The sequence below is a fragment of the Odocoileus virginianus genome, chromosome 23, assembly GCF_023699985.2.
Source record: "Odocoileus virginianus isolate 20LAN1187 ecotype Illinois chromosome 23, Ovbor_1.2, whole genome shotgun sequence".
NCBI classification, from domain to species: Eukaryota; Metazoa; Chordata; class Mammalia; order Artiodactyla; family Cervidae; genus Odocoileus; species Odocoileus virginianus.
The window spans coordinates 5,326,969-5,345,249 of NC_069696.1; the positions used below are offsets into that span (position 1 = coordinate 5,326,969).

At 52.2% G+C, this 18,281-nt stretch overlaps 1 protein-coding gene across 14 annotated transcripts in view; it reads left to right on the top strand.

Annotated features, from left to right (window-relative positions):
- Window positions 1-5,554: 5,554 nt before the first annotated feature.
- The window catches only part of CACNA1C (calcium voltage-gated channel subunit alpha1 C), a 388,445-nt gene continuing 375,718 nt past the window's right edge, over window positions 5,555-18,281 (top strand). For 9 of the 14 annotated variants that reach the window (XM_070453270.1, XM_070453268.1, XM_070453260.1 and 6 more), the window contains exon 1: window positions 5,556-6,366. In XM_070453270.1, coding sequence (XP_070309371.1) covers window positions 6,318-6,366 — 49 coding nt within the window. In that variant the 5' untranslated portion in view covers window positions 5,556-6,317. Of the gene's footprint in view, window positions 6,367-18,281 lie in introns of all 14 variants that reach the window. The other 5 variants (XM_070453275.1, XM_070453261.1, XM_070453272.1 and 2 more) reach the window with 2 other exon arrangements.

Below are 18,281 nucleotides of genomic sequence, written 5' to 3' on the forward strand. Positions count from 1 at the left end.
GTCCATATCACTAGTATAATTCCTTGTTGTGGTTCACATCTCTGTTTATCCACGAGATGGGTGACAGCAGAGACTCTGAGGACAGACGGCTGGGTTCAGATCGCAGGTTTGCCAGCATTCATCAGCTGTGAAGTGACCCTCATATAACACAGCATAGCCAGCTCTCCATGTCCACAGCAGTCTGTAAAACAGGAGTAATGGTGCTTCCCTCATAGGGTTGTTTCGAGGAGCAAATGACTAAAAATCTTTTTTAAAAAATTGAACTATAGTTAATTCACAATACTGTGTTAGTTTCAGGGGTACAGAAAGTGATTTCATTATATACATATATATGTATGTATCTATTCTTTTTCATACTCTTTTCCATTTGCGGTTTATTACAGGATATTGCCTATAGCTACCTGTGCTACACAGCAGGTTCTTATTAGTTACCTGTTTTGTATATGATAGTGTATATGTGTTAATCTTAACCTCCCTATTTATCTCTTCCCTCCTTGCCCCTGGTAACCATAAGCTTGTTCTCTCAGGCTGTGACTCTATTTCTGTTTTGTAAATAAGTTCATTTGTACCCTTTTTATGCTTCCACATATAAGTGATATTATATGATATTTTTCCTTCTCTGTCTGACTTACTTCACTAAGGAGGATAGTTTCTAGGTCCATCTACATCACGGCAAATGCCTTTATCTCATTCTTTTTGATGGGCGACTAATATTCCATTGTGTAAACTATATAAATATACCACATCTTCCTTATCCATTCTGTTAATGGACATTTAGTTTTCTTCCATGTCTTGGCTATTACAAATAGTGCTGCTTTGAACATTGGGGTGCATGTATCTTTTTGAATTAGAGTTTTCATCTTTTCTGGATATATGCCCAGGAGTCGGATTGCTGGATCATATGGTAACTCTATTTTTAGTTTTTTGGGAACCTCCATACTGTTTTCCGGGCTTCCCGGGTGGCACAGTGGTAAAGAATCTGCTTGCCAATGCAGAAGATGCAAGATATGCAGGTTTGACCCCTAGGTTGGGAAGATTCCCCTGGAGCAGGAAATGGCAACCCACTCCCATATTCTTGCCTGGAAAATCCCGTGGAAGGAGGAGCCTGGTGGGCTACAGTCCACGGGGTTGCAAAGAGTTGGACACGACTGAGCACTCAGCATACAGTTTTCGATAGTGGCTGCTACAATAATGTCTTACTATTTTCATCTAACCAACCTTTTATGTTGGGTATTTAGATTTTTTTCCAAGTTTTTCACTCTTACAAATGTATTGTAATTAACAAATTCAGTGCACTCTTAATTGCTTCCAAAAAAAAATTTTGTGATCACTTTAAGGAATATTTTCCAGAATGAATCATGCACTCAACATACAGTGAGTGTCCCTGTACACCAAGCATTAGACTCAGACAAAGAAAAATGAACACAGTTCTCTTTCTGAAGACATTTAAGATGTAGTGGGAAGAGGGCTGGAGAAAAGGCACCTTCGCATCCAGATATTACACCATACACAAGAGTGCTTGTCTGTAGCACCCCGCCCAGGAGAGCAGAGGCGAGAGCCTCACTGAGGGGTACAGTCAGGTCACAAAAGACAGAAAGATCCCTCCTTGGCTCCCACCACCTCCAAAACCCCAGTAGGAATTCGGGATGGCTTCTGTTTGACACATTGAGAATCTGTTCCTTGGAAAGGGAGCACCCAGGGATGTGTTCCAAAATGAGAAGCTGAGATATGGGTGCTCGTTGGAAGACCAAATATTTAGAAAGTACCTTTTTCTGGAAGGCAAAGAACACGTTTCACAGCTGAAAAGAGAAGTGAAAAACGAAACTGGAGAGGCATGAAGGTAATATTTACTTGCTAGATTTACATGGCGCCTACCTGGAGAAAAGCCTGGCCGTAAATCCTGCCAGTGCCCCTGACACAGGGCACCAGCTCTCAGTCACCCAGCTCCCTGTGAACCCCCTAAGGCATACTTTGCAATCGTTTTGTTGTGGTTGTTCAGTCGCTAAGTCGTGTCTGAGTCTTTGTGACCCCACAGGCAACAATGAAGATAAATAAAAATAAATAAGAAACAAATAATAAGAAAAAAAAGAGTTCACAGAGTGAGTGGGCTATCATTTATTCCGAAAACCAAAGATAGGTTTTCATCTTTAATTCTCAGCTTCTAGCTACTGTGTTGTTGTCTAATCACTCAGTAGTATCTGACTCTTTGCGACCCCATGGACTGCAGCATGCCAGGCTTCCCTGTCCTTCACTATCTCCCAAAGTTTGCTCAAACTCACGCCCACTCTGTTGATGATGCCATCCAACCGTCTCATCCTCTGTCATCCCCTTCTCCTCCTGCCCTCAATCTTTCCCAGCATCAGGGTCTTTTCCAATGAGTCAGCTCTTCACATCAGGTGGCCAAAGTATTAGAGCTTCAGCTTCAGCATCAGTCCTTCCAATGAATATCAGGGTTGATTTCCTTTACAGTTGACTGGTTTGATCTCCTTGCTGTTCAAGAGACTCTCAAGAGTCTTCTCCAGTGCCACAATTTGAAAGCAACAATTCTTCTTTGTGTTCAGCCTTTTTTATGGTCCAACTCTCATATCCATACAAGGCTACTGGAAAAACCATACCTTTGACTACATGAACCTTTGTAGGCAAAGTAATGTCTCTGCTTTTTAATGAGCTGTCTGGGTCTGTCATAGCTTTTCTCTCAAGAAGCAGGCTCCACAGTTTACCAACCGAATGACTCTGGACACACAAAGTCTCTAAGTCTCAGTTTCTGTATCTGTAAAATGGGGATGGCAATCACAACAGTAGCGCCAGAATTATCCTTGCACTGAGGATGAAATGAAATAATGTGATGGAACACCTGTCACAGCCCAGCCCACTGAGCACTGTCCAATATTGTCATTATTCCTTTATTGCAGTGTGTTCAGTTCAGTTCAGTTCAGTCACTCAGTCGTGTCCGACTCTTTGTGACCCCATGAATCGCAGCACGCCAGGCCTCCCTGTCCATCACAAACTCCCGGAGTTTACTCAAACTCATGCCCATCGAGTCGGTGATGCCATCCAGCCATCTCATCCTCTGTCGTCCCCTTCTCCTCCTGCCCCCAATCCCTCCCAGCATCAGGGTCTTTTCCAATGAGTCAACTCTTCGCATGAGGTGGCCAAAGTACTGGAGTTTCAGCTTCAGCATCAGTCCTTCCAATGAACACCCAGGGCTGATCTCCTTCAGGATGGACTGGTTGTATCTCCTTGGAGTCCAAGGGACTCTCAAGAGTCTTCTCCAACACCACAGTTCAAAAGCATCAATTTTTCGGTGCTCTGCAGTGTGTAGAGGGGTGCAAAACAATTTTAGTATTAAACAAATAAACAGGTGCATGGACCTCTGAAACACAGCCTATGGTGATGCACTCTAAAACTAAATGGAAGGGATCTTCAGATTTGTGTCATTTCTGACTTTTCTCTCTTAGCTTGAAAATTGAGTGTGAACACACCAGAATGGTAAAGAAGCCAGATTTCTCTCCTAACCAACCAAATCTAGACCACTGTTCACGGTAGAATGAAGAAGATGGATAAAGCTTAATATCTCTCACAGGGGCCTTGGCATTGTAATCTGGGGCCCAAACCCTTGGCCCAAGGAATGGGGCTGAACCGGTGAGGATTCAGACACGAATCCGGGTGTCTAGGAAGGCATTTTGATGCATACTGTGGTGGCATCTTAGGGACTCCTTCCACACTTTTATTAAGTTAATGACCCTCTGCCAGACATCGGTCTGCACACTTGAGATAAACTGGCGTGCAAAACGGACAGAGATCCCTGCCCTCACGGGGTTTACATTTTAGTGGGGGAAACAGTCAATAAACCATACAATAGATGAATAAGTAGACTTTATGGTATGTTACACACAGCTTAAACAAAAAAAAATCAAAGTGGAGGAAGGGGAGACGGAGGGCCCGGAGGGGCTGCTAAGTGCAGTGGGAGATTGACTCAGGACCTCTGCGTACGCTGAAATCCGCGGGCTTTCAAACTCCTTTTATAAAAAGGTGTTTCGCTGTTCCCGGTATCTGCGGTTGCATATTGGCGTTCGGTATTCGCGGTTCCACAGGCGCGGACTCAATGAACCATACATAGGTCCATCCGCGGATCCACTATACTAAGTGGGGTGGTCAGGCTGAACCTCACTGAGAAAGTGTGATTTGAGCAAAGTCTTGAAGAAGATGAGGGGGTTCATCAGGTAGATAGCTGAGGCGGGGATTGCAGGCAGGGCGGGCAGCTAGAGCAAAGGGCTCCCGGGGTGTGTGAGTGAGGAGAAGGAGGGGTGTCCTGGAGAGCCTGGGGGCACAGAGCGGGGCGGGTGAGGCTGGATCAGGGACACTAGAGGAGAGGCCGTGAGGGCACCTGGACTCACCGGCCGCGGGCCCCTGGAGGCTGCCCTGAGGGCCTGGCTTTTACTAAGTGAACAGGGAGCCCTGCGGGGGGGTGGGGGTGGGGGAGGTAGGTGCGGTTGCAGAGAGAGGTGTTGACATGTGACCCTTCAGGTGGTGTATTGAGAAGATACCCAAGGATAGGAGGGGTTCGAAAGGGGACAGACCCTCAGCAGGAGCTCGAGTGAGGGGCATGTGGGCTCCGGCTGGGGTTGGCAGTGGGGGAACTGAGAAGTGGTCACATTCAAGAGTCTTTGGGATTTCCCGAAGGACCGGATCAGAGAAAGCAATCAAGAACCACTCCAGATCTTTGGTCCCATCAACCGAGAGATGGGGAGCCTTCTGAGGAGCAGGTATTGCACGAAAACAAGGAATTCCACATTGGATCTGTTGGGTTTTGAGACGCCCGAGCGGAGACTGAGTTGGCCACGTAGCCTGGCGTTCAAGAAGACGGGTCTGGGCCGGACACACAAATCTGGTCACACTACGGACACAGGAGATGGATGGGCTCCTCCCGCGGGGAGGAGGGCGGCTGGGGAGTGAGGGTCTGAAAGTAGGAAGCGGGGCGTTTTCCCAAGTGGGAGCTGTAGGCGCCCCTGCCAGGGCCCAGGCAGCCCAATGTCAGGAGCCCGGGCCTGCAGGGGGTGCCATGGACCTTCCGTGGCTGCCTGAGGACGGGGAGAAAGGTCCGCCGCTCCGGAAGGAAAGCGCTCCGTGGATTCCCGCCGGAGTGGCAGAAATAATTAAGAGGAGAAGGTAAGGATCTCGAGTAGCACACGTGCTCCGGTGCCTCGGAGGAATTAAGAAACCTCGGTCTATTAATCTGCTCAGACATCTGGGCACCGCTGCCTCGCCAGGAGGCTCCGCCCCTCGGGCCCTCTCTCCCTGCCCTGTCTCTCCCCATCCTCGCCTCTCCACGCCACTCGTGCAACCGCCCTGGTCATAATGGATCAAACAGAGCCTTGGCATCGCGACTCCTTTTGCTCAGTGGCCCGACCCGTCGAGACTCTAGGAGGGCTGATGGCAGCCCCTCCTGGAATTGCGCGCCCGAGGCCTCGCCGCCTTGGCGCCCGCGCAGGACGTGGGGGCCGGGGCGGGGCGCGAGGGGTGTGTCTGGACGGCATGTGGGCTGAGGCGCGGGCGATCCGGCGAGCTGGGGCTCTAGCCGGACTCGAGTCGGCTCCGCGCGCCCCGCGCTGTGCGCCCCGCGCCGTGCGCCCAGCCCCGCGCGCCGCCGCCACATCTGGAAGCGTTCAGCGCGTCCGCCTGGGGCGCGCCGGGCGGGCGGGCGGGGCGGCGGGCCGCGGGGTGAGCGCCGCGCTCCGCGCTCCTGCCCGCGGCTCCCTCTCGCCGCCTCTGCAGAAACAGCTCCTGCCAGAGCGGCGCGCGGCGCGGCCCGGAGCGGCGGCGCCTTCCTGCCTCCTAGCCCTCGGGACTCGCCGGACCTTCGGGCAGAGAAAGCGGAGCCGGGCCGGGGAGGACGCGCCGAGAGCAGGCGGAGACGGTTCGGGCCGGCGGCCGGCGGGCCCTCCCCCGGTCCTGGGGTCCGCGCGCCCCTCTCCCCTTCCGCCTCCTCTAGCTCTGCCTCCCGATTTATTTTCTCAAATGCTGTGGCCGCCAGAGGTGCGGCGCTGAATTCTTGAAAGGGGCCCGGATGTGCTGAGGATGCGTTACAGCCCCGCTGAAGGAGGCAGGAGTGGAAAGGAACGGTTTCTGGTGTTTGATGCAATGATGGGGATCAGGTAATCGTCAGAGGGAAAGAAGAGCTGCTGCAGACCCACGGCTTCCTCGATTCTGCACGAGAACCGCCGGCCCGGAGCAGGGATCAGGGCAGACCCGCTCGGGGGTGTTTGACATTTCCTCCTCTTCGTGGCTTCTTCTCCTGCTCACACGAATCTTGGTCCATGGTCAATGAAAACACGAGGATGTACATTCCGGAGGAGAACCACCAAGGTAAGGCTGGACCCCGCCGCCGCGCTCGCCGGCCTCGCCCGCGTGTCCTTCTCCCAGAGCGGCCGGGGGCCCGCGGGACCCGGGCCGAATCGAGCGGAAAATCCCCGCCCCTCCCCCGCCTGCGCCCGCGGGCCCCCCGAGCCGCGCGTCCGGAGAAATTTCGGGCGAGGGGAAAAGTTCCCAAGTGTCTGCTCCGGCCTCGCTGGCTCGCGCTCGCCAGGGGAGCCCGACTGCCCGGCCGGCGACGCCCCCGGCCCCGTGGGCCGGGGTCCTCGCCTCGCCCGGGCGCGGCTGGGAGCGCGCGCGCGCGCGCCCCGCACCAGGCCGGCCGGCGCACCCGCCCGCTGCCCGGCGCCCCGGCCCTGCGCCCCTGCCCGGGCAGCGCGCTTCAGGGGGCGGGTGGGGCCCGAGAGACGGCTGTGAGTCTCTCGGCGCCTCTCCCTTTCCTTCTCCCTCTCTTGCCCAACCCCCTGTGTCCCCCTCCATCTCTCCCTCTCCCTGTGTCCCTCTTCTCGGCTCACCTACACCCTCCCACCTCTCTGCAGCCACTGACCCCGCGCGCCCACGCCCCGTGTGTTCTTATTCGCACCCACATGCGGGCTAGCACCTGAGGATGTCAGCGGGGGTTAGAAATCGGGCGGTGTGTGGGCTCTGCTTTCTCATGTTTTAAGGCAATAATAAAGGGTGTGCCGAGCTCACGCGGCTGTACACTGTCGCCCAGTGTTTTCCAGCGTCTCTATCCTTGGCATCAAGTGTCAGCCGCTCCCCCTGCGAGGGGGGAAGGCTTTCAGGCAACTCCCCACTTCCTGGAAACTTTCTCCCTCACACCCCCCCACCCCCGCCCATATTAACAAGTTATTATTTTTTGGCACTACTCAGCAATTAAGGTCAAGATGGAGGGGAGAGGGCTGGTCTTGCTGGAGTGTGGCCGCCTCCAGCTCCGGCTGGGCCTCCCCCATGGCTTCCTCTGCCTCTGGGTGCAGGCTCTGCCTCGCCTCTCCCAGTTTCCCAAGCCTCCCTGTTTACATGCTTCCTTCCAACCTCTTCCTTCTCAGTACCTGTCGCTGTTGGTCCTGCTACTTCTGGGCACATCAGGTGCTCCTGTGAGGACAGCCTGGTGGAGGGATTGTCTCCGTGTCTCTCCTTTCCAGCCTCCTCTCTCCTTTGGCCCCCAGCCTCACCCTTAGCAGGCAGAGTCCCTACCCTTTTGGAGCCGGAGGCTGCCGGGCAGCTTCCCTGGGCTCGGTCCAACCTGAAACTGATCTCCAGCTTGGGTGGCCATGGGGAGACTGTGGCCCCTTTTGTTCGAAAGGTTTGTGTCAAGGGCCATGGGTTCTAGGATGAGCCATGGCTTTCAGGTCAGGAGGGCAGCTCTGTCCCCATGTCCCACCCCTCACCTGTTTCCCTGCGCCCCTCCTGATGGAGTCCTGGACGGATTCAGAGGGAGGCGGGAGAGACACAGAAGAAAGGGTGATGTCTGTGAAGAGCGGAGGAGGGTAGGTTTCTGCCCTCGGGGATCCCAGCTCAGTCCAGGCAGCCTTGAAGCGGAGCACCCAGTGGCCACGTCCTGGCTGTCACCCACAATGGCAGTGCCCTGTAGTTATGATTGTTTTTCACATGGTGATAATTCTCAGCAGTTCCTAGGGCCCCCTTTCTGTGCCAGACAAATCCTTCTTGGCCCTTTTCCCCCTTCCTTTTGCCCCCGCCCCGCCCCGTCCCCCAGCGCCTCCTCCCCTCCCATCTGCGGAGAGCAGACATTCAAAGTAGAAGCCGAGGCCCTGTGAGGTCTGCGAGGAAGATGGAGGGGCCAGGAGGCAGCAGGGCGCGTGGCCGGGCGCGCTGCCTTCCCAGCCACACGCCACAAACGCTATGGCAACCTGGATCCCAGTCCTCTCCCTTGAAGCCGCAGTGATTATATAATTCTCGGAGCAGTTTTGCCTCCTTTCCTGGACGTGGTTCTCAGGTGTGAGAGCACCAGGACCCCTGTCTCCCTGCTGTCTTCCCCCTCCTCCCCCCCATCCTTGGCATTGCTGGGGTCTTCCTGGGGCAGGAGGCGAGGAGGAGGGGCAGACCTGGAGGAGCAGGAGTGTCTGCCAGGAAGGGCTGGCTGTGGCTTCGGAACTAACGGGGCGATGGAACATGCCTGGGGTCAGGGTTTCAGGACCCGAGAGGCCTGAGGAGCAGATGATGATGTTGGGCGGGTGGTGACAGCCAGAGTGGAGGGCTGGAGAAGTTGCCGGGGCTGGGGGTTACACCCTCCTCTTCCCGTTGCTTAGTGCATGGGTCCTTTCGCCCTGGTTTGCAGTTCTGTGTGTGTGTAGGGGGGCGGTCAGGGTGTGGAGAAGGGGGTCAGCACGTTGGTACAGCCCACAGGTTCCCCTAGGGCTGGCCCCAGACCCCAGGTCCAGGCTGGAAGGGGCTCGTGGGCCTCCCCTCACCTCCATCTCCCATCTGCTCTGGTCGCTCGCCAGCCTCCCACTTTTCTGGGCTGATTTTCCATTGCAGGCTCCAGCTAGCAAATGAGTTTCTTAATAGTCAACCATTTAACAAATAAAACATCAGAATGTCCCTTATCTGCTGGAGATGAGGCAGAGGGGGAGGCGTGTTCTGGGAGTGGAAGACACACGGTACTTTTCAAAGCGGGACTTAGTGATGCGGCAGGACAGTCCTCATCGTAATAAAGTGATAGTAATCACGGTGAGGGGTCGGAGGGCATTGTTACCTTCACCCCAGCTTGTGCAGGTGAAGAAGGGGTGACATTAGTTTCTCTTTCTCAGATTCTGCGTGGAGGAACCTGGAGAAAGGGGCTTTTAAGGTTCTAAATACCATTCCTAATACCGTTCAGACACTTTCCAGTGTATCAGAGTACTAGACAATCGAATCTATTACAAGAATCAATTATTCATTATTTCCACAGAGCACATGCTAACAGTATTTAAATGTGCGCGCGTGTATGCGCGCATGCACACACACACACACACACACACACACACACACACACACACACTGAATAAAGAAGAGCTATTTTAAATAGATTACACAAGAGCCTAATGCCCTCTGGGGACCTGGTACGTGGCAGACAGGAAGACTGGTGATGTAGTCCCTGCACCGTTGCACACCTGTGCCTCTCTTTGGGTGAATGGTTCTCTACAAGTTGATGCTACAGGTACAGGAGATGGTGAGCCATTGGCCCATGAGTCTTGGAGATGACTTGGGACTCTTCCTTCAGTTTTCTCTGTGACTTAGAACTGCCTGAGATGGGTTCTTCTGGGTGTAAGCTGGATGCAGAAGGAGACCCAGGGGCATCTCGGGTCAGGGTCTGAGGGCCTGCTGATCTTTGTGTCCCCCACCTCCTGGCACAGCCTTGACCCTGGGGGGATGAAAGCAGCCCCCAGACCAGAGGGGCTATGCTTCCTGCCTCCTCCAGGAGGTGGCGCTCTGGGGCCTGGGCGTCAGGAGGGGCACCTGCGGTGGGGGGCACAGGTGAGGGCAACCTGGCTGCTATGCCTCATAGGCATACCTGCCCCAGGGCAGAGGCCCCGAAGACTGGGGTGCCCCGCCGTGCACATGACATGCCCTCACGACCCCCTTCCCTCTCCAGTACTGAACCCACTTTGGATTTCTCCCACCTCATCGTCCCTCCTGCCCCAGCCCTGCAATGACCTCTAGCACAGGCAGCATCCGCTAGGCTGAACCTGTCACGGTCCTGCATTAATATCCTCCCTGTATGTATTTCCTCCCCAGATTAATCTCCCCAGGGCTTGGTGACCAGAGGGGCTGATGGGTCCCAGGCCTGGCCTGAGGCCCTGCTGGAGTGTGGGGCCGGGAGGGGCTGGCCTGTGGGGTTGCTCAAAGGCAAGAAGACGTTCCCCTCAGAAACAACTGGGTAGACACTTCACAGCTGATCTCCGTTTATGAGTCTGGCTGGTGTCCTGGTGTCTGGAATGGCAGCAAAGCTCCTGAGACCTCGGGTAGGAAGTGACTGAGGTCTGTTCTGCTTCTCAGCACTGGGTCCCTGCCCCTCTCCCCTCCTCCCCACCGAGTTCTCATTCCCATCCCTTTCTTTGCTCCACCTCCTAGCATAGCGTTGACCCTGGGGGATGAATGAACTTCCTCAGCTGTTGAGGCAAGTTCCCAGGGCCCAGGAGCCCCGGGCGACGGCCTGACAGTGCCTGAGGAGCTGGAGCACCCACCTCTCCTGGCCCAAGACCCTCCGGCTGGGGTCGGAGGTCACTCGGTAGTGACCTGTCAGCCGACACCGTCTCAAGGAGACTCTGGAGTCCGTGCTCTGCGTTCGAAATCGGGAGACAATTTTATTTTCCAGTGTGGACTAAAGGATACCGGTGAGGGACTTTCCTGGCAGTCCCGTGGTTAAGCTGTCACCTTCCAGTGCAGGGGGGTGCAGGTTCAATCCCTGGTCAGGGAGCCAAGGAACTACATGCCTCAGGGGCCAAAAGTCCAAAATGAAAAACAGAAGCAATATTGTAACAGATTCAAAGAAGACTTCAAGAACGGTGCACATCAAAAAAAAAAAAAAATCTTAAAAAAAGAAAGGAATCAGATGGATTGTTTGGGAAACACCTGGAGACTTAACAACAAGACTAATTAGTGAGATAATCGCCCTGATTGAGTCTGTTTCTAGGTTCTGTCCTCACAGTTGCCTGAGTCTATCGTGGGCTCTGAGGATGAGAGCCGAAGACTGATTAGAAAAAACAATTTTTTAATGGCATGGGGAATTGTTTTTGCAAAATATCAGGTGCTAAATATTTAGTGACATAAGTGCTAAGCGTTCTGATAATGAAGCAACACTCCCAGCCACGACTGTCATTATTAAAATAATTTAGTAAACACCTGTTTCGATGAACCTCAAGGTTACATACTGTACTAAACAAGTGGAAGTGACAGGATCCCTCTGGGGAAATGGAGGGCCTTCAGCGTTGTTTCAAAGTTGGGTGCAGGGGCTCCCTGGGGTCCATGGGGGCAGGAAGCAGGGTGGGGGCTGGCAGGACTTCTGTGTTGTGGGGCCCAGGTCCCAGATGGGTACCCGTTACTTGAGCCAGGCCTTGACCTGGGGCCCCTGGGGCCTTGCCACCTCTTTGCCGTGTGAGACGGGATGGGAGCCTTGGAAGGCAGAGCTGGGAGGGGACTTGGCCTCAGGGGCTGCAGGAAGAGGCCCAGCTCCCTGGGGTGTCTGGGAGCATGTGGGGCACACAGCTGCTACTTGTGGGACTGAATTCACCTAGGTGGGGATTTACAGGACAGAGGAGGGCGGTTTGGGCCTGCAGCTCAGAAGACAAAGAGAGGTTGAAAACAGGCCCTCACCTCCCCGGAGCCCTGGGTGACCTCGCTCTGAACGGAGGTGAGGGAGAGGAGGTCTAACTAGCTGGAACCGAAACCCCACAGTCCTGTCCACAGGCCTCAGACAGCTCTTCATCACAGGGCCGCTTCCCGGCTGTCCTCTGGTGTGTGTGTGAGAGAGTGTGTAGGGACAGGGAGGGGGCGGTTCCATACTCGTATTCTCTGAAGGGTTATCAAGCAGACCTAGAATAAACGCAAGTCTCTTCGGGAATTTACTTTCCAGGATCAGAAGATTTTAGGGGCAGGAGAAACGGTAGGAACCAACGCCGTTCCCAGCTGAGCAAATGGGCCCCTGCAGGGTCACTCAGGAGAGTCGGGCCTGGAACCCACCTCCATTCTCCATCCTCCTGCCATCTCTGGACCTACTTGGTGCACGCCGATGCTCTCAGAGCATTGCTCAAGGTTTCTGGTTAGACTTTGCCTAATAAACCTCTTGCCCTCCCCCATCCCTCTCCAGACCCCGCTTTTGTTCTGGCTCAAGTCTTTTCTGAGATAGTAGATTTAGAAACAGACTTGGGGCTATCTTTCATTGGAAAGGTTTAAACGTTTCTTAGATGACAGAGTAAAAGTTTGTGCGTGTCCACAAGAAGCTCCTGCAAAACTCAGATCACTGTTTTGTGAACGGACATGCCTCCAAGCCTTTTTGTTTGCTCCCTGCCTTTCTGCCCCAATCGGGGCTCCCCTGAGGGAGCGATGAGCCTGTGTTGCCAGGCTCCCTTGGCAAGGAGTTGGCAGCTGTTCATGGACCGGCCAGCTTTGTTCTGTGTAGAAACCAGAGGGCAGGGTGGCCATGCAGGTGAGCTACACGCAGAACAGGTAGAAAGCACGGGGCGGTCAGGCTGCAGCTGTCAGAGGCCAGGGTGCCCCTGAGTCTACTGAGCTGGGGGAACAAAGGCACCCCTGCTCCCTTGTCAGGGCTCGACCCCCAGGACCCCTCCTCTTCCCAGGAGACGTTTAAAGAAGGAGAGGTCTATGGAGAGGGGGTCATTTGGGGCCTGCCTCCACGATTCCCAGAATCTCTGAGCCTTTGGTGGCTGACCTGATGCTCCTAGAGACCGGAAGACCTTGGAGGCTGAGCTGGTCTTTAGCTTTAGGACCAGGCCTAAGCCCTGCTCACCCTCAGAGGTGTGGCCTCTGAGGTCCCGGGAGGAAGCCACCATTTCAGAACACAGTGTTGCCATCATTTCATGAAATATTCAAGCTGCCCATTTGCCAACAGGGCTTTCTTTTAATACACTCGGCTACTCATGGTGCTGCCTGCTGGAACCTAGCTGAAAAGAAAATAAAATAATCTTGTCTCCTGTCCTTTAGAGAAGCAAGCCAAAACCCAGACAGTAAATGAATGTTCTTCTCCGTATTGCCTGTGGGCAGAAATGTTGAGAAATGTTGATTTGATTACTCAATTAAGCTCTATTTACTTTGTAACCATTGTGTCATGTTCAGTCATTTATATACTTTTCTTCTTCCAAAATAATCCATGTTGGGCTAAAACCTTTCAAAGATGTTAGTTAGCAAAAGTAAAGAAGAGAAAGAAAGAAAGAAAAATAAATAAGCCTACACCTAGAAAAATGACTTGGGTCACATATTTTGACTTGATGTCTTTCTCTGAGACGTTTGAAAGAATCAGGTCCCCATTTTTCATCTGTGGGACGGAGACAGTAATCCTTAGCCAGTCAGCTTTGCAGGGCAGCCCCGAGGCTCCGAATGGAGGCTGGGTGTACATCGCTGTGTGGTGGCAGCTGGCTTTAGCAAATCACAGGACACCAGCCTGTGAGGAAGCAGGGCCATGAAACTTCCGTAGCATTAAAGAAGCGTTGAAGGTGGTGTTGGGTGGCTGACATTATTTAAAACTTCAAGGATGGAAACGTGAAACAAAGAGAAATAGAATCCGAGGCGTCCTGGCCGATACTGAATAATCGAAGGAGAAGGGAAAGACCATCCGGAGAGGGTTGGTCTTCTGGTTTTCTTGGCACGTGGCAACCAACCTGAGCCTGTCGGCTCTAAGGACTGTGGGACCAGCTAGAGGGTCAGGACCCAGGGAGGCCAGGCTTCCTCATAACCATGGTCCCTGTGTGCGGCCTGAGGCCGAGGTTCTGCCTTCTGAACTGGCCGGAAGTCCTCTGCTGGTCCAGATCTTGAGAGCAGGAGGTTGGGTGATCAACCTGTCCTTGCTGTCCATGTGAATTCCCCAAAGCTAAACAATCACTCCTTAGCCCCAGAGGACAGGCTGCCTGGCAAACAAAACTTTGCTTCAAATGTCAACCTTGGCTTTGGAAAATAAGCATAAAAAAAAAAAAATATATAGCAAATGTGCTGGCGCTTTGTAGGTAAGGGGAGGGAGCAATTCCATGTGGCATCTTGAGACACTCATCAAATAGGAAAGGGCTTTAATTTTACAAGGGAAGTGACAGACCAGCCTTTAGTTTACTGAAGTAAAAATAATCTCATCGTCAAAATGTGTGCTGGGAAACGTGCGTTTAACTTTGTGCCTTGCACCGCTCGCCACCTGCCTCCCAGCCTCTGGGCCTGTGATCTCTGGGGCATCCATGTCTACATTTTTATTTTTAAAATAATATGTTGTAGCATCCACTGTTCTGTGTTTGTAGATGGGGCAGGAGCAGTATGCTTTGTACTGTCTTCCTACCATTACATCCTATGTCCATACTAGGTGTTGCGTGCTAAGTCGCTTCAGTCATGCCTGACTCTTTGCGGCCCTATTGGTTCCTCTCCCCATGGGATTCTCCAGGAAACAATACTGGAGTGGGTTGCCATGCCCCTCCTTCAGGGGATCTTCCTGACCCAGGGAACAAACCTGAGTCCCCTGTGTCTCCTTCAGTGGTAGGTGGGTTCTTTACCACTAGCACCACCTGGGAAGCCCCGTGCATCCTACGGGAGGGTGTTAATGACATTTTTCACATGAGGGAACTCAGGAGCAGTGGTCTTGATAACGGGGTCAAGGTCATCCTGATGCTGTTGGAGCCGGGAATTAAGTTCAGGTCTCTTGGACTTCCCAAGCACGTGCTGTCTCTCTCCTCTCCCCACCTGGGGCCAAGGAGAGATGACCTTGACCAGCCTCGTGTCGCATGGCTTGGATGTGCCCTCTGGAAGCTGCGTCTTCAGCCGGTCACGGCGGTGGACAGACATCTGAGTGCTTGTGCTGCCCTGTGGTCACTCCACACACCTCCGCTCGCCGTCCCCTCTCCGAGCTGTGCATTTGTTCCTGAGCTTCCTGCCTGGACCCTGCTTGGTCCTCAGATCCCAGTGGGGACTCCATCTGTCCAGCTTTGGCTTTGAGATGACTGCTTCGTGGCAAGGCCTTGCTTTCCCGCCTTCTTGGAACGTCTCCCCGGTAATCTCCCCCTGGAAATAGGCCCTCCATTCTCCAACCTGGGTCTGATGAGTTTGGGGCCCATCCTTGCAGGCTGAGCTCCCAGACTGCATGTTTTATCCATTTATTTATTTTTAAAGAACATCTTGGTGGAGATATGTCACTTACCATAAAAGATACATTTCATATACCTTTAAAATGTACAGTTTGGTGTTTTTTAGTATGTTTACAGGGTTGTGCAAAGCCTGCACATATTCATCACCCCAGACACAGACCCCACACCCACTGATAGTCACTCCCCATCCCTGCTTCTGTCCCCTGCATCTCCGTGTGACTGTGGATTCTCAAGCATCATTGACTGTGATGTTAATCCAGTCACTGGGGCTCACCTGTGCCATCTCGCTGCAGGTGGCACATCCCCTGAATTCAGATGTAGGTCAGTTGTGGCGACCCACCTGATAAACGACCCACCTAATAAATGATGCAGTTAAAAGGAGGCACAGGAGGTCAGTTGGGGACCCGGGTTATCACTTGGAGGTGAGATCGAGCACTTTCTTTCAGTTACACAAAAAGTGATTTTAAGATTTATTTCTTTTAACTCAGCAAAGCTAAGTCTGTAAGGCACATCTAATGATAGCTGAAGATGTGAATTATGACTTTTAAAAATGTTTTATTATAAAATATATATAACAAAGTTTTTCATTTTAACCAATCTTAAGTATAAGTCCAGTGGCGTGAAGTATATGCACAGCATTGTACAACCATCACCAGACTATTTCCAAAACTCTTTCCTCGCTCCAAAGAGAAACTCTGTAAGCTCTAAGTAACAACTCCCCATTCCTCCCTTTCCCAGCCTCTGGTAGCATCTAATCTGTTTGTCTGTGAATTTTTCTATTCTAGGTATTTCATTTACGTAGAATCATACTATATTTGTCTGTTTGTGTCTGGTTTATTTTATGTGACGTTTCCAAGGCTCATCCATGTTATATCATGGGTGTCAGAACTTTATTCCTTTTCATGGCTGAATAATATTCCACTGTATGAACCAACCACATTCTGCTTATCCATTTGTCAACTGATGGACACTTGGACTGTTTCTGCCTTTAGGCTACAGTGAATAATGCTGCTGTGAATATCAGTGTACAAGTATCTGAGTTCTTGCTTTCAGTTCTTTAGGGTACAGACTTAGGAATGGAATTTCTGGATCTGAATTATGGCTTTTTTGTTAGAAGAGCCCATTTCCTCATGTGGCTCCACCATGTCAGAACACGCCATCCTGTGTACACGAGGATATTGTATCAGGGAATTCCACTGTGGCGGTCATGAGGGTTAGTGTGTTCCTGAGGCTCCCTGGGCCTGTATCAGAATTTTTACTTTAACTAGGTGTTTAACAATCCAGCAATGAGGAGTGACTGATGCTGCTTCCCTTCCAAAAAACAAAGAAGGTCTCCAGACTCAGCTCAGCCCTCCCCTTCCTGCCAGCAGGGCTCCGGAACGGCAGGAAGCGGGTGTTAGGTAAGACAGAGATATTTAGTTTGTGTGTTCCCATTGCCTGTGTATAGTCCAGGAGCATCCACTCTGGGAACCATGAGGACCCTGGGAGAGGATGGGTCTTGTGTGGCTAGGCTGACCCATGCTCTGTGGCCCCACATCTGCGCTGGTGGAGGGCTCTATCTCCTGCCTGGGGGCTTGCCTGGGGGTGCTGCTGTGCCCGGGGCTCTTGCCTGCACCTTGCACAACTGCAGTCTAGGCGAGGGAGAGAAAGACACTCAAGGAAAAAGGAGCACTCAGGGAAAAGAGTCAGGAACAGAGGGAGGAGGGGAGGAGACAGTAAGACATGGCGGCCCCATGCGGGGACCAGTGGCCAGTTACTGTCTCAGGAAACCCTTTCATTCTTGGGATGGCTATTTTTTTCCATAATTGTTTTTCCTAAAAGTAATAACATCACTTTACTTTTAGGTTGCTCTAGAATACCTTTTCAATCTTGCTCTTGTCTACTATCAACTATCCTTAAAAAAATTGTTTTGAAGTAATGGGACAAGTTTTATGATTTCTATTTTTCAGATAAGGAAACCTGGGCTTAGAAAATCTGAACAACTTGACTTATTAGGGAAGGAAAAAAAGAATCAGTTTTGGGTTTTTTTTGAGAGAGAGAGAGAAGATCGGATGGTAGACTTTATCTTATCTTTATCTTTGTGGGCTCACATATGTTCTCCCATTTATTCCTGCTGGAGCCCTATTAGAGCCAGACAGCTTTCTGTGCTACACTGGCTTGTTGACTCTTGGTCTCGGCTCCTCTTGTAGCTTGACCGTATTGATCATCCATCAGGGCTCCTTGTCCTGACGCAGGCTGACCTCCAGCCCCACGCCCAGCTCCCCGATTGACAGGTTCAGCTGGGGCATAAGTGTGTGCGCTCTTTTTCAGATTAGCAGAGTTGAGCATGCTAAGTCAGAATGCAGGTCAGACCTTTGGCAGTCTGATACTTACTTTAATCCGACTCTTAGTAAATCCCCATCTTACGGGCTCTGCCTTTGCATCCCCTCTCTGGTCCTGGGCACAGGTGTGTCTTGGCTGCTATCCAGAGCTGAAAGGTTGCACAGTGTTTCTCCAAGGTCAGAGCCTCTGTCACTGTGCCTGGCTGCCCAAGACCTCCTGGGGATCTGAGCTGCACATCCGAAGGGATTATAGTGACTCAGATGTCATATTTGGTCTGCAGTGATAAGATCCTGTGGCTCTGTGTTTCAATTATTTAAAAGGCAAAATTTTTGACCTGTGCCTGGCTGTCTAAAAGACCAAGTGACAAGGAGCCTTTTCTCAGGATAAATTGACTGTGAAATGCCCTGAAAATGGAGAATCTCATGCCAATTTTGGTGAAAACAATCCTAAAAGTTGCTTTTACTCTCCCAGATTTGGTGTGCTTGGTCATTCTCACTGTGTTGTTGGGCGCCTGCTGTCTGTAACGTGGTCTGCTCCTGTGACCTTTGGTTACAGACCCTTAGTTGTCCCTTCCTCTGTAGGGTGGGGGTGGGCATGTAGTCCAGTGGGAGGGAAGATGCACGGACAACCACGACGGGCAGAGTGTGCCTGGCGTTCCAAAGAGATGAAGATGAAGGGCTCATAGGCTTAAAGAAGGAGATGTACGGTCAAATGGAGTAAACAGGGAAAGCATAGGTGACGGGGCTGGACCTTGAAGGGCGGGCAGATGTAGGGTGGCTCCCAGCAGGAAGA